Source organism: Megalobrama amblycephala, linkage group LG21 (assembly GCF_018812025.1).
Source record: "Megalobrama amblycephala isolate DHTTF-2021 linkage group LG21, ASM1881202v1, whole genome shotgun sequence".
Classification (NCBI taxonomy): Eukaryota; Metazoa; Chordata; class Actinopteri; order Cypriniformes; family Xenocyprididae; genus Megalobrama; species Megalobrama amblycephala.
In genome coordinates this window covers 11,357,349-11,374,185 of record NC_063064.1, presented here as the reverse complement: position 1 = coordinate 11,374,185, position 16,837 = coordinate 11,357,349, and the positions used below count along the sequence as shown (strand labels likewise).

The following is a 16,837-nucleotide window of genomic DNA, read 5'->3' as shown; positions in this document are numbered from 1 at the left end:
CGTCGGTCAGTCTGGGCATCTGATCATTCTGATTGGCTGCTTTAACCTACTTGTACGGAAAGGCATTTTTTCTTACGCAGGCATAGAATGGACGTGCTACTTGGCCGTCGGGTGTCAAGCATCGGTTTGGTGTGTCAGGGAAACTTTGGACCCAGACGCTGCCAACATGAGCCAACCCCGCAGTCTGCTTTCTTTGCCACTAGTTCGTTGGCATTGGCTTGTTGTGCTCCGGGATTTAGGTTGTACATTCTCTCCTCCAATAACACTGGACATTACACTGGTTAAAATAGCTGATTTCTGTGGATTTAAACATTTTTGGAAACATTTGGAATAATGTAAGTACACAAGTCAACAACATTTGTAACATTTAGTGGTTTTTTAGATATTTTAATCCAAAAATCTCACATATTGTGCCTTTATATAATAAATGTCATTTAGCTGTGCCTTTAATATAGTGTTATATATAGTATAGTGATGTTTTTTTGTCTCTGTCAATATCAGCTCTCTCTGTTTTCACACTTTATATATAGTATATTTTGTGCATTCAGTTGCACAATAAGTGAATTACTAGTTAAAACTTTTGGTATAAGTAATACTGTGAAATATTTTTACAATTTAAATTATCTCTTTTCTATTTGAATATATTTCAAAATGTAATTTATTGAATTACCATTACAATTTTTGTGTCATGGATTTTTGATGAAAGTTCAAAAGAGCAGCATTTTTTTATTAGAAATTTTGGAACAATGTAAAAGTCTTTGTAACTTTGGAATTATTTAATGCATTCATAAAAGTTTGACAATTGCTCCAGGCATTGAACATCATAATTTTAGTCGTTTTAAGGTACAATAACATGGATGGCCAAATTGGGCTTAATGCATTGCAGCTGTTAACCACACCTACCCATCACTCAAAGCAGCTTTTATCCAATTTCACTTCATCCTCATAAACCTAATCGTCTCAGACACACCCCTCGGCTTTCTACTTGATTTCACTTGTAGTTAGCAGCAACTGTTTTGACAGCTTAAGTGCAACCCTTAAAACTCCAGCTGAGCACTGGCCCTCCAAATGAAACAGTCTAGTATTTAACAGCAAATCTTTGGGCTAAATAAAGATGCACTTCCTACCATACCTCCATCTGCCCGGAATCAAAAGCTAACAAATAAGTCAAAGCCATGCATATTAATTCATTTCACAAGGTATGTCTAATAATGTGATGTGATGGCAAATATATAGTTTACTGTCAGTATAGCATGACTTCTAACTCCTCTATTGTAGGTTAAACTAATCCTCAGTTTAAGGGAGTTGAATTTAAAAGAATACATCAAAAAATTCTGACATGCTTCTGCTCAGTCTTTCAACTTGCTTACTCAAGCATGCATTAATCATGTGTTGAGCTGGAGCTGTTAAGAACTCTACATCCTCTCGAAGATAATGCCAGGGCTGTGACAGGTGGGCGTGCATTTAAACAGGCTAGTTCATCGTGTCGCAAAGTTTAAGATTGTTTCACACAGAAGACACTTTCAATGAAATCTGAAATTTACTGGTTACAAAAATGTATTTATTTATGGGAAGCCATTCTACTTAAACATAGGCAGCGCACCAAAAAAATAGTGCTTGAGAATTTTGAGGTAATAGTTTCACATTTGTATGTTGCTAAGCTAACCGTGTGGTACTCTAATAAGCCTACCGTTTTAAAAAAAATAACTGTATTGACTGCGCACTTGTGTACTTCAAATTTTAAAAGTTTATTTAAAAATGTACTTGCAGATAATGTAATATCAATGAAATGAAAAGACCACTTGGTACACTTCATGAATATTTCTTAACACACTTCAGTACATTTAAAAAGAGCAGTTTTTTTTTTTTTTTTAATAAAGCCAAATTTTTATTGTAAAATTATGCTGGTGCTTCTCTTCTTGGATTATTACTATTAATGGCAAAATTAATGTTTGGAAATGTAAACTGATATTTCCTATTGACACACTACAGCAAAAGACATAAATTACTACCTTTTTTTGTGTGTGTGTGTTTCTGTGAAAATACTAACGTGCCTAAAATTTTGCACAGTACTGTATGTGTGTGTGTGTGCATATGTTTTTATGGTGGCATTTACAAACAGCTTGACAGAGCTCAAAGGAATGCATTTGATTGCAGGGGTCTCAAGATCTTTTTAAAAAGATGGGCTATGTATTGACATGCTGTTTTAAAAAATGCAATGCTTGTGGCAAAAGCTTAAAACAGTGTGAGACTTGATGCAATACCCCAAAAACATCTGTTTGGCCTTGTGTGGCTAAAAAGCAGTGTCTTACAGGAGATTAATTATTTTTCAGAAAGGATTTTACTGTGCATCATATGGCTAAAGTACAACAGGCTATCAGCTAACTGAAGCAACATCTCTAAAAATATTTATCTTAAACCTTAAAATATTAAAACATACTTAAATCTTATTGAACCCAGTAAGGTGTTTAATGTTTCCTTTTCGAAGTGGAACTCAACACCGCGTCTTGGATCAATGCTATGGGGACGCCATCAGCGTAACCGGTGTAGCGAATTAACTCAAAGGGGAAATATTAATAATTATTCATAACTCATTATGATTATTAATTATGATTAATTATGAATGTGTAAATCCGTTAATCAGCTTAACTGGATGTAGCTACATTAAGATTAATATTACAATCAATTAACCTGTTCGTTCAGTGAACACTCAGTGTTGATTGTTTATTAATTCTAAGAAGTGTTAATTTCCAGGTTATGGAAAAATAACATTCTTATTGTACCGTACTACTCAGCGCACGTAGTCAGGATCTACAGGTGCTGGTCATATAATTAGAATATCATCAAAAAGTTGATTTATTTCACTAATTCCATTCAAAAAGTGAAACTTTTATATATTACAGTATATTATATTTATTCATTACACACAGACTGATATATTTCAAATGTTTATTTCTTTTAATTTTGATGATTATAACTGACAATTAAGGAAAATCCCAAATTCAGTATCTCAGAAAATTAGAATATTGTGAAAAGGTTCAATATTGAAGACACCTGGTGCCACACTCTAATCAGCTAATTAACTCAAAACACCTGCAAAGGCCTTTAAATGGTCTCTCAGTCTAGTTCTGTAGGCCACACAATCATGGGGAAGACTACTGACTTGACAGTTGTCCAAAAGATGACCATTGACACCTTGCACAAGGAGGGCAAGACACAAAAGGTCATTGCAAAAGAGGCTGGCTGTTCACAGAGCTCTGTGTCCAAGCACATTAATAGACAGGCAAAGGGAAGGAAAAGATGTGGTAGAAAAAAGTGTACAAGCAATAGGGATAACTGCACCCTGGAGAGGATTGTGAAACAAAACCCATTCAAAAATGTGGGGGAGATTCACAAAGAGTGGACTGCAGCTGGAGTAAGTGCTTCAAGAACCACTACGCACAGACGTATGCAAGACATGGGTTTCAGCTGTCCAGCATGTCCACTCTTGAACAACAGACAGCGTCAGAAGTGTCTCACCTGGGCTAAAGACAAAAAAGACTGGACTGTTTCTGAGTGGTCCAAAGTTATGTTCTCTGATGAATGTAAATTTTGAATTTCCTTTGGAAATCAGGGTCCCAGAGTCTGGAGGAAGAGAGGAGAGGCACACAATCCACGTTGCTTGAGGTCCAGTGTAAAGTTTCCACAGTCAGTGATGGTTTGGGGTGCCATGTCATCTGCTGGTGTTGGTCCACTGTGTTTTCTGAGGTCAAAGGTCAACGCAGCCGTATACGAGGAAGTTTTAGAGCACTTCATGCTTCCTGCTGCTGACCAACTTTATGGAGATGCAGATTTAATTTTCCAACAGGACTTGGCACCTGCACACAGTGCCAAAGCTACCAGTACCTGGTTTAAGGACCATGGTATCCCTGTTCTTAATTGGCCAGCAAACTCGCCTGACCTTAACCCCATAGAAAATCTATGGGGTATTGTGAAGAGGAAGATGTGATATGCCAGACCCAACAATGCAGAAGAGCTGAAGGCCACTATCAGAACAACCTGGGCTCTCATAACACCTGAGCAGTGCCACAGACTGATCGACCCCATGCCACGCCGCATTGCTGCAGTAATTCAGGTAAAAGGAGCCCTAACTAAGTATTGAGTGCTGTCCATGCTCATACTTTTCATGTTCATACTTTTCAGTTGGCCTATATTTCTAAAAATCGTTTCTTTGTATTGGTCTTAAGTAATATTCTAATTTTCTAAAAGAAATAAACATTTAAAATATATCAGTCTGTGTGTAATGAATAAATATAATATACAAGTTTCACTTTTTGAATGGAATTAGTGAAATAAATCAACTTTTTGATGATATTCTAATTATATGACCAGCACCTGTAAATCACTTAAGAGGCAATTTATTAGCAGACAGAGTCAGAACCAAACGTGTATTGTGCACAATCTTTATTAACTAACTCACAAACACATAACTAAACTAACAAACACATAACATACAACGAAGGTCACACACATACGTAGGTAAGAATGAGCAATGAGTTGAACCGGAAGTGGAACTATTGATAGAACTATAGGAAAAAGTCAAAGGCAATCTGGAAAAGAATCAACAGTTTCTTCAGTTATAACAGCACCTTTGCTGACAAAGGTAAGTTTTACACATCAATACTAAATCGCTGTTTAGTGTTCAAATGTACGATACTTGCAAGATGCCTTTAGGCTGAGGAGCATCGGATCTGCTGGCTGAGGAGTCTTGATGATTCAGTCCGAAGTTATTGCCAGTCTTTCCTATGTTGGATGATGAGCACATGGCTGGGTTGTAGGCCGAGGCGGCAGGCCTAAGCCTACAGGCCTTGGCCTGGAGAGGCCTGCGGTAAAGAGGGTTCTGTTCAGTCGTCCAAGATGCAAGGAAAGAGAGGGAGTGGCATTGTTCTCTAGCTTTTAACCTCTGGTCAAAGTCCAACCTCTTAAGGTTGATGTAGCCAATGAAGGTGTTGTATTTCCGGGTGACAACATACCCCCTTGTCGGGGCTTTTACGACTAGGCAGATTAACTGGCAGAGTTTTTGAAGAAGAACTATTAAAGATTACTGTAATACTAATGTGTTGCACAGGTATGAACATACCGCATACACAAGTATTTAAATCTTCTCGATACGAACGCATAGACACTAAACATGGCATAATTGAAGTTACCTTAAATGTCATAAAACTTAAAAATCATAAAACATGTAAATACAATGACTGCAATACCACAACAGTAATAATGGATACCATTTCCTGGGAATGTGCATGTTAATTTATAGAAAATAGTCTGTCTATACATTAATGCAAGAGAGTCTGTGTTATGTGTGGATAATGCAGGAAAGATGCACGTTTTTGTGTGTCTCTTCTTCTGCTCTCCATGCGGCATTCTTTGGTGCAATAAAACTTGTAACTGAGAACTTTTCAGGGGATGGAAGCCAGACCCCAGAGTGAGCTTAAAACTGTTGGTTAACTAACAAATAACTGTGTCTGATTTGTCTCAGTCATTACACCGGTGTCTGAAGCATGTGTGAACACACTCCAATTTTATTGGCTGGCGACAGTCCGTGACGTAATTAGAGGAGTACACAGAAGTATAAGTTGGCACCTGTGATACAAGTCATTCAGGAGTCGTTTGTTTAGCTAGCGCATAGTGAAGAATCCTAGCAAGCAATTCAAGAAGTATGTGCCTCCGTGTCCCAGGTTTCTGACACTCAAGGACACACACAACCTGTGCATTCAATGCTTAGGTAAGGAGCTGAATGCGCCCATTGTGAGAAGTTCACAATGTCAAAGCTCTGTTCCGTGTCCTTATTCTCAAGTGATGCAGGAGAGGCATCTGTGCCTCGCAGCTCGGGCCTTGCTGTTGCCGAGGCACGACAAAGGCTCAAGTTGTGGGGATCACAGGTTGAGCTGGCTGAGGAGTTTGAGAGAAGTATGGCTCTCAGTCGTGGACTTGAGCCATCTTCTGGATCAGGATGTGCTGTCTTTAGCCATCCAGCCAGGAAGAGGCGGATGTGGTTTAAGAGGCCGAAGATGTACATATGTGTACTCTCAGCCTGCCGGCCCCGCATAAGGGGAACTGGTGGACGTCATGGCCCGTGCCACAACCAGATTGTATCTGGCTTGGAAGCGTAAGAAACGAGAAGTCAATCCTGGCAGGCTGGACGAGCGCTTCCTGTCAGGCCATAATCGCCATTCCCTCATGAGCCTTCCCACTTTTTGTTAGTAGCTTGTTTTGTAGTGAACTACCTTTTTAAAAGAGAATAGCTTAACTTTGTAGTGGCAACTACATTTTAAAGTAGCCTCCCTTCACCAATAACAGCCTTATCAATTTTATCTTGCAGTGAGCAAGTAACTGTATGATTTCAGATGTCTGGCAGTCTTCATTCTTCACTCTGCTGAGTCACTCTAAAAACATCTGAACATCAATGAGCTGTCTGAATCTGAAGGGAACAAAAGATCTCAAAGGTTTCAATTAGCCATGACTCTTTGATCTCACTTGATTCATTATTCCTCACGAATACTGCATTTTTATGTTCCTCTGAAACTCCTACCATAACACAGCATGAGGACAGAAAGAATGTCCCAACTGCAAAGCATCCTTCATTTACTTGCCCCAGTCTCTACACACTAGTGTACACTACAAATCAAAAGTTCGGACACATTCTGTGCCAAATTTGTTTCTTTTGATCTGTAAGACCTTGATCTAAATGCTTACATACTTCAAATTACTTAGGGAAACATCATCATCATCATCATCATCATCATCATCATCATCATCATTATTTAATAATAATATTTAATCAACTGTCCAGACCAGGATGCATGGAAGAAGCTGAAATATAAGACTTTAATCGTTTAAATGTTTTGTTGTTTGGGGTCATTACATTTTGTAATGTTTTTGTAATGTCTCTTATCCTCACCAACGCTGCATTTATTTTTATAAAAAATACAGTAAAAACAGTAATTTTGTGAAATATTTTTACAATTTATAATAACTGTATTTTAAAAAAGTAATTTATTACCGTGATGGCAAAGCTGAATTTTCAGCATCATTACTCCAGTCTTCAGAGTCACATGATCCTTCAGAAATCATTATAATATGCTGATTTGGTTCTTGAAAAACTTTTTTTTTGTCTTATTATCAATGTTGAAAAAAATTGTGCTAATTAATATAAGTTAAGTTCAAAAGAACAGCACTTATTTAAAATATAAAAAAAAAACTTATGTAATATTATCATGTCTCTACTGTCACACTTTAAAAAAATGCTGGGTTAAAAACAACCCAAGTTGGGTTGAAAATGGACAAACCCAGCGATTGGGTTGTTTTAACCCAGCGGTTGGGTTAAATGTTTGCCCAACTTGCTGGGCAGTTTTATACCAACTATTGTTTAAAAATTACTATATGGCTGGCTTAAGATGAACCCAAAATAGCTGGTTTATTTTTTAAATTAAAAACCAGATGCAATTAGAGGCAACAATAATAGTCAAAAGGTGAACATTTATTAATAAGCAATTTAATAAATGTTTATTGTTTAATAATTATTCATTGAACATTAATAAATGTTCATTTCCAACATACTTTGGGTTAATTTTAATTAAGCAATACAGTAATTTTTAAACAATAGTTGAGTTAAATAAAACTACCCAGCAGGTTGGGCAAACATTTAACCCTACCGCTGGGTTAAAACAACCCAATTGCTGGGTTTGTCCAATTTTTAACCCAACTTGGGGATGTTTTTAACCCAGCATTTTTTAGAGTGCACTTTAATGCATTCCTGCTAAATAAAAGTACCAATTTCTTTAAAATAAATAAATAAATAAATAAATAAATTTGAAAAATACACATATACTGACCCCAAAACTTTTGAAAGGTACAGTGCAATATTTATTATAGTCAGGGAATTCCAGTTATGCTTCTTGACTGAATTGGTGCCCTTGAACAATCACAGCTTTATAGATCAGCATCTACTGCATAAACACTGCATTTACCTGAAAAGAGACATTTGGAGTTGACTTCATTCCTTCAAACTCCAAATTACACAGAACAGACTGAACAGAACAGTTATATCTGTCAGGAAACAGCTGGGAGTGCCAATCACCAGTACGCAAAATAACGAGAATATCTGGGATGTTATCCTTTCAGAAGAGTGACAGTGAAAATGACTTCACAAAACATCTGTGGATGATATGGGATTTTCTCAGGCATGCAATGCCACTGCAGCCAAGACAGTAAAACAAAAGATCGGACACAAGTGTTTGGTGCGTGTCTGATGAAATACCAATACTGTACAGCATTAAGGGCTTTGAAGTCTGTCTTCATGTGGCAAGATTATGTGGCAATTACATTTCTCACCTGTCCTCTTCTATGCGTTCATGAATATTTAAACACAAAGTGGCGAAAGAGAACAGATTCAGAGGGGACGCTTTGAATGTCTCTCTGCAGTAGGGAAAACGGGCATACCTGCGAGCCACTGTATAATAATTTAATGTTATTTGAATATCTGAAATACAGTTCTGCAAGTGTTTGAAAATGTACAGAACATTTGGAAATTAAAGCCTGTCAAAAGCTCATTACTACCCCTGGGTTTCTTTTGCTCTAATGAAGTAGAAAGTAGAAAGTGTTTTCCTCACATGTTCTCCCTTTTTATTCCACACCTAGAGTTCACACCTTTTTTTGTGAAAAGTGCCAGACTGATGGCCAATCAGGTCTGAAGCTTATAATCCCATTTGATCTGAGCACCGGGTCAAGCTGAGAAATGATTCACACCAATTTGTATTTAACAAATGCAGAAATCAAGGTCATTATTCCAACACCCATGTAAACTGTGAATGAAGGATCGATATGTCCATCCAAACAGATGATCTCTCCATAAATCATCTTAATGGGAGGAGTGAACGGTGACACAAAGCTGACCCAGCCTGTAACGCTGAGTTACATCCTCAAACCAAACTTCCAGAAAAGTCCTGGCCAGCTATAAATTGATGCCAGAACACCATTTTAATTGTGAAATAACTTATGAAAGGTGCATTCTTACCTTTAAGTTTGTTCTGAACATCCAGAGCGATATCCAAAGGGTAAAATGGAAGAACAGGATCCGTAGCAAGTCGCAGGATGGTCTCGGCTGTTATCTAAATTAGCAAAAGACAAAAAGGTCCATCAACATTCTGCTAAGTCAGTTTGGATCCTTGTTCATTGAATAAAATAATAGCATTGGATTGTACTACAGCAAACGTCATGTTTTAAGTGTTGAAATTGTCCATGAATGCTCCCAATGCATCTTTATAATAGGCTCAGATAACAAGAGCATTTGCCAGTCCTTCAGTGCTGAACTATAATTATTGGTTGCATTGCAGTCTTATCTTTCTGATGCCTTTCCATTGATTTTCACTCCCTTGTTGGATTCCGTTTTTTTTCCGCCCCAGATACTCCACATTGGCATCTGATGGGTGATTGTAATTGTGCAGACGGTAAGATCCTGTACTGAGCTTTTCCTGCATTCACAGCGGCCATGGATCAAACATTATGGATTCGCCTGATGTCCCTTCATGTTCTGCATGAGGTTAACACGTGGGCTGGGAAACTGCACAGCATGAACACGTATCGACTGTGGTTTTATCATATGGTGTTTCTTCTGCTTGACCTCTCCTGACCTTTGTGAAAACTACAGTTTTGCTGGCTGGCAATATGGGGGTGATCTTCCTCTTCGTGACGGACCAAATCTTGACCTGTAAAAGTTCACTGTTACGCACACCTCAAAGGAGCATTTAGTGTTTGACCAATGACCCTGCCTAAACTAATCAGACCCAGGGCAAGAGTTTGCTGACACGAGATCACTATCTCATGCTGTGATAAAATATACAACTAACATAGGTCAGCTCTCGTATAATACTAAATTGTTGCTGTCGGGCAGAAACCTTGAATCGCCATATTTCATTTTTTTTTTTTTTCCATGAATCATTACTTTTGGTCATCCTTTACATCTGTCTGTGGGTTTTGCAAATATTTAACCAATATTAAAAAGAGCTTGTGACTAAAACCTTGGAACCTTGGAATGATATCTTCAAACGGTCTGTAAAACCTCGTAACTCCACCTACCTCTATCATGAATGAAGTGCCACACGCAGTTTGGACCATCTCTGCTTGTTTGCAAGCAGAGGATAAATAAAGAACAGGTACTTTGAATAAGTAAAGCGTTTTCTTTACTCACTATAGCATCACTATAGGCTAATGTTTCATGTAATTGAGGAGCGTAGAAGAGTGTCTTAGTCTAGCATTTGTTGTCGAGTCATAGTCAATACTGCACTTGACTAGCATGAGATTTTGGCCAAATGACAGAATAAAAGCACCCACATAGATACAATTTCACACTGAATCTCCAAATAAATATAGAAACAACATACAAATGCTATATTTTAAACATTTGGCTTTTTTTTTTTTTTTTTTTACTGTGTACTAAGTACTATGAATGAAGGCCAGTAATAATCTGGAGGAAATGGACCACACTGCCCTTCTAATGACTACCTTTTGCAACTTTCTTGATAACATTGGGTATGTAAAATCTTTGAATAGACTACCATGAGCACAGAATTGTGACGAATGTTGATCTCGAGTGACATGAATTCATGAATTCCGATATGACTGTTCACACTGCGGTCGCATTACAAAACATCTGAACTGTATCAGATTTAGTACCACTTATTGGAAGTGGCACAAATCGGAATTGAAAAGATCAGATTCCATGTGGTTTGTACTGTTCACCCTGTAATGGGGAAAACAGATGCGAGTCACAAAGGCTGCATCTACACTGCAAGTCTTAATGCACAGATCTGATCAACATTAAAGCTACCTTTCTGTGAGCAAACGTATCGCCCTTACCTTGTGGTGGCTTGGAATTCCAATGGGAATCGGATATGTGTGTTTAGACTAGTGTTGTCAAAAGTACCGACTTCGGTACCTAGTCGGTACTGAAATTTAAAAAATGTGACGCTTTTGAGCGCTGTTGAGTGGATTCGTAAACATCTCTGATTGGCCGTTGTTTTCACTGCACATCGGATGTCTGTGATAGGCTTCAATGCGCATACACAGATACACACGGGAGCGTTTGAAAGCAGGCGTCTATCGCGGATCGGTCCACTGTTAGACACCTGCTTTCAATCGCTCGTGCTCCCACTTTCAAAACGCTTTCAAATTCAAACACTTTCGTATACTTTCAAATGCTCCCACGCGTTGATCATTGTAGCCAATCACAGGCATATCCGATGAGCGCGTCAACACAATGGCCAATCAGAGATGTTTACGAATCCGTCACATTTTTAAAATTTCAGTACCGATAGGTACCGAAGTCGGTACTTTTGACAACACTAGTTTAGACGTAGGTCACGTCCAGAGATCGGATATGTATCGGATTTAAAACCACATTTGGAAGTGGCTCTGATCGGATGCGAAAAAATCGGATCTCGTGTGGATTTTTGTGTTTACATGTGTGCAACTAATTCCGATCTTTCTCAGATGTGAGCAAAAGATCAGATTTTTTTGAGCCAGTGTAAACGTAACACATTTAATTATAGATTAATTTTTAATAAAGCTACAAAATGTATTCAGTCAAGAGCAGTGAGTGATTTTCTTTTTTTGTTGTTGTTCTTTGATAAAAATAAATGACACACCTTTAAGACCTGGATCACATGACGCAGATCTGACACACATTCGAACATCCGACACACATCTTCCAATTCTAAGACCATTTAAGACTTTTTGAGCAATAAAATAACATTCCGTGTGTGTGTGCACAGAAAGCTGCTTTACAGACAGCATTTTTAAAAACAAGGAACATTGAGACATCGAGAGCCAGACTTGAACTCACATCTCCTACATGAACACCGTGGGCCCTATTTTAACGATCTAAACGCAAAGTGTAAAGCGCACGGCGCAGGTGCACTCAGGGCGTGTCCAAATCCACTTTTGCTATTTTAACGACGGAAAAACGGTCCGTGCGCGGGGGCGCATTTTTAAAATGGGTTGTCCCTATTCTCTTAATGAGTAATGGGCGTAACATTCAATAAACCAATCAGAGTGTCATCTCCCATTCCCTTTAAGAGCAAGATGCGCTCGCGCCATGGCGGATTGCTATTTACATGGCGTACACGCGATGAGTCAGTTAATATATATGTGTGTGTATTGGCACGATTGTTCAATTAATTAGCCAATTTCGTTCATCATTATAAGTAGTAATAGGCTGAATTGAAAATAGGTAGCCTAATTCTAATACATGCAATGACTATTCATCATTACATTTTTATATTTATGTAGCCTACACAATAATATTCTTTTACACTGTAATCCTTTTGTTTTTAATATTTGGCATGTTTGTGTGATGCGCATCCCTGTGTGTAATAAGCAAAGTCAATGCGCACTGTGGACGCGCCCAGAGGCGCAGTTTCTACCAACGCACTCTAACAAAAAAATATTGCGCCATTGACTTTAGACTTTAGACCAGGTTTGAGTTGGTCTATGGCGCAGTCTATTTTCAGCTCCTTAAAATAGCAATGCGCCGGCAATGCGCCTGAACACACCTCTTTTTTAGACCAGCACGCCCATGGATGCACTAAGCGGGGCAAATGCATTTACTAATTTAAGGACATGGCGCTGAACGGGAAAACGCGAACGGCACCGGACGCAAACTAGCAAACACACTTGCGCTGCGCCTTGCGTCGCATTGCGCCGGGTGTATTATAGGGCCCCATGAACGGACGGACGAGAGCAAGGACTGGGATTGTATCATTATTTTTATGAATTTATCTTCAGTATATTGTTGAGACGTTTTAATGAAGTGCACAATGCATAGTGTGATTTTGATTGATTTAAAAGTGTTCCCACCAATGTTAAAGCCAAACTCTTGATGCTGAAACACCTGACATTTTCCATAACTGCAATACATCAAAATCATATGTTTTCTTGTTCTCTTATTTTTTTTCTAAACATATTTTTTGGTTTCTTATTAAAGCCCTAAAGTGTAAGTTGGAGTGATGTGGAATCAATCAGAGACTGAGAGATTCCAACATTGATTTCAGCAGAGAGAGTATTAATCAGCACTGCAGAATGTGCCTGAACACAAAAGCTGAATTTTTATTTATAGCCTCATTTCTGGAGTTGCTCTTTAGTTCTTTTGCTCTCTCTTTCTATTGGGTGGCAAAAACTAATACCAAAATAAAAAAGGCCATGAAGGCAAGAGGACTATCACAAATTCAGCTGATTCCAACAGAAGAAACATACATATTTTGTATATAACACATCTACAGTACATTCTATATTTGTTCTAATTAATGCTGTTTCACTCCAGAATTTCATCATCTACAACATCAATTGTTATCTTTCGACAAGTGACGAGAGAGAGATAGCAAACTGAGGCTTTCAAAATGTGCTGTAAGCAGGTACAGTCTTAGCATGCAATAAAACAACATGAACAACAATCACATTTCCATATAATTTTTCTTATATTTTAAAATAATTAAATTTGATAACTTTTTATTATTAATTTACAGTATCACACAGTTTAATTAATTAAAATGAGCCATACTCCTTGTAGAATGGGCTCTGACAGCTAAGGCAAAGGCTGGCCAGAAACCTCATAAGCAAGAGAATTATCCTCAACTATCCACTTTCTGATTACTGTTTGGCCGCAGGGAGCCCCTTCTTAGGCTATCTAAAGCAGACAAACAGCTGATCAGGTTTCCTCTACAGGGAAGCTCTGTGGACATACGTATTCAGCGCTCTCACTGGACATGAGGTTCAGCTTTTTGAACCTTATGTCCTGATCTCTGAAGGGAGGAGGGCAGGAGGCTTGCAAGACAATAGGTTGTGGTACATTGGTCAGCACCTTAGGCACATAGCCCGGCTTTGGGTTAAAGAATGTCTTGACCATCCCTGGTGCAAACTCAAGGCATGTACTGGACATGATAAGGCCTGGAAGTCTCCCACTCTTTTAAGATATGTTATGCCTAGAAGACACACTGTCTTTAAGGTCAGAAACTTTTCTGGAACAGTCCTGATGGGCTTGAAGAGAGCCGAGGATAATTTTTCTAGCAAAATAGCCAGGTCCCAAGCTGGAACTCTGGTACAACCTGCAGGCCTTGCAGGAAATGTGTCACCAACGGGAGAGCCAAACTGGATTCTGTAACCTTTTTCTACAGTCTGCAGGACCCATTGAGATAAGTTTGGCAGAAGCCTTCACTCTGCCAGATGATCTACTAAGGGAACCAGCCTCTTGAGGCTGGTCTCTGGTGCTCGCTGGAAACTGCTGTTCTCCTAAGCACCGAAGGTGGCGGGGCTGGCAGAACGGCCTCTTGAGGGCACCGAAATGGCATGGGCACCTTATAAAGAGGTGTCCGCTGCCCTTGGAAGTTTGACGCACAGCTGAGGCCTTCTTCATGAGAAGAACGGTCCTTAGATCCGTTTTCTGCATAGGAGGCTTCAACTGAGAGTGTCGTCCCGATCCCCATGATTTTTGTGGAGGGGCATGGGAAACGACACTCTTTTTGCTGCGCCCTGTATGAGGAGCTTGACGGCTGGGGCTGCTCAAGCCCAGTAGCCCCAGAGGCCTGGGGACGACAAGGGAGGTAGCGCTTAAATGCTGCTGTCTGTTTCTTGGCCTCCTGAAACCTCTTGACGACCGTGTTTATAGTGTCACCAAAGAGGCCAGGAGGTGAGTGTGGAGCATCAAGCAGGAAGGCTCTGTCTTTCTCCTTGATCTCAGACAGATTTAGCCAGAGATACCTCTCCGTGGCCACCAGGGCTGCCATAGGCCACCCAAAAGCTCTGGTGTTCTCCCTAGTGGCCCGGAGAGACAAATCTGTGGCCCGACACAGCTCTCAAACAGCATCCGGCCCTACCCCCTTGCCTTCATCCAGGTTCCTCAGCAGGTCTGCCTGGTATGCCTGTAGAACAGACATGGTGCCAGACATGTGCCAGCCTGAAATGCTGCTGTGTACGCTTTATCCACTAGTGCTGAAGATGTTCTTAGAGGCTCTGTGGGCATCATCAGGGCCTTCAGCGATGATGCCATGCTAGGGGACATACTATTTTATCTGTTTTTGTCAGTAAAGGGAAAGACATGTTAGTGTTTAATGATCAGTTACATTGGGTATGGTTTTAGGCTCAATTTTCACTCAACGACAGATTTTATGAAATCGCAGACAAATGCCCAAAATCAGAGGCAAATCAGTGCTCGTTCATGCGAGTGACAATCACGCAGTGTGAATTATCAAAGATGAGATCTGAGAGAATCGAAGATGCATCACCGACACCCGTTAGATATTTGGCGTGCTAAAAATCTGGACCTGACTGCGATTCAAAATCCTGCAGTGTGAAATGTGACTAATAATGACATGGGCGATGACCTACAGCCAATAAAAAGCAAGACACAGGGCAGCGGGAAGTTCGGGGAGGAGTTATAGACCCGCGTCTCCCCAACCATTTCCTACTCTATATTTTTTTTTTTTTCTCCTTTTCGCTGCAAATTACCGGATAGCAAGATTCTTGCAGGCTAACATTTTTTAGTAACAATTCCAGTCTCCTTGCATTGACCTTCATCACTTCTCGCGTGTTTGGTTGTGAAACTTAGTTTGCAGACTATACAGCATTGTCGTTGATCCTTTCTACTGTAAAGTCATGCAATATGTAACCCCCTGTTGCTGATCCATCATGCAATGTTCACACAGCAGCGACTGAATGCTACACCAGATAGTAGTGCAGTGTGAAAAGAACTGTGATCTGACAACTGACAGTGTGAACTGCATTATTAAATCTGCAGACACAACATCTGTTTACATTGTGAAATCAAAACCCAAAGAAATCCTAACCATTTCAAAATCTCACATAAATGCTCCAATTTTCATAAACAAACAGGTTTATGAGACTTAGCAGCATTTTCCTCTTTAAATTCAGGTGTTATTTTTAGCATTAGAACCTCTTTTTGTCCTCTGTAATCTCTTGTGGCATTTACAAAGAGTGTCAATGTGTATTTGTGTGTGAGTGAGGACATATGTGCATGGGTGTGCACACTTGTTTTTCAATCTTCGGCTTGCCTTTTGCTCCAGGACATGTTGGTACTGCAGAGCTTTGCAGGGGAATATATTTGTGTACATTAGAGACAGGTGGGTGCATTGGAGGCAGGGGGTTATTGACAGCAGAGGGCTCCCTTTGAGCGGCTCAGCCAGACTGATGAATCGCTGAACACTGATTCACAGCACAGAGACAGGCCTGTGTCTGATCTGAACACCAGACTGAAGGGTATTTGTTTCCCATGTCATGTTGTCTGTTAGCGGGGCGAGTATTAACGCATGTATTAAAGCATGTCGTGATTTGGAAGTGCACATGTACTGTGGGATTTGCATGTCAGATTTGACAGACTAGAGGAAGATTTGAAAGCTGACTGAGGGGAAAATACACATGCATGTACAGTGGATGTACAGCGCAGCAACGACAAAGACACAACAGGAGGAATTGACAGTATTTAGGAAAAAAATGTCTATTGCATGAGTAAAAGTGTCCACAAATGTCCAAATGAAACCTACTTTACTGATTTTGAAATAAAATAATTCTGATTCAGACTTATTACTGTTTTAGAGGGTTTTAGAGGGTCTGCTGCGCATCTCAGAGCAAAAGCAGTTAAAGGGGAGGTCTAATGCTATTTCATGCATTCTGGCTTATTTACACTGTTAAAGAGTTGGATTCCCATGCTATTTTTGGTTGTGAGGGAAAGATAACCTTGCTTCCCAAAGAACCCAGTGTTAAGTGGAGCTGAGAGATTTGTGCTCAC

The 16,837-nt window shown here is 39.5% G+C and overlaps 1 protein-coding gene across 1 annotated transcript in view; it reads right to left on the bottom strand.

Moving 5' to 3' along the window:
* Positions 1 to 16,837, bottom strand: part of LOC125256188 (inactive N-acetylated-alpha-linked acidic dipeptidase-like protein 2) — a 386,031-nt gene that overhangs the window by 20,995 nt on the left and 348,199 nt on the right. The window contains 1 exon segment of the mRNA XM_048171943.1: positions 9,059 to 9,152. Within this exon segment, the coding sequence (XP_048027900.1) occupies positions 9,059 to 9,152 (94 nt within the window).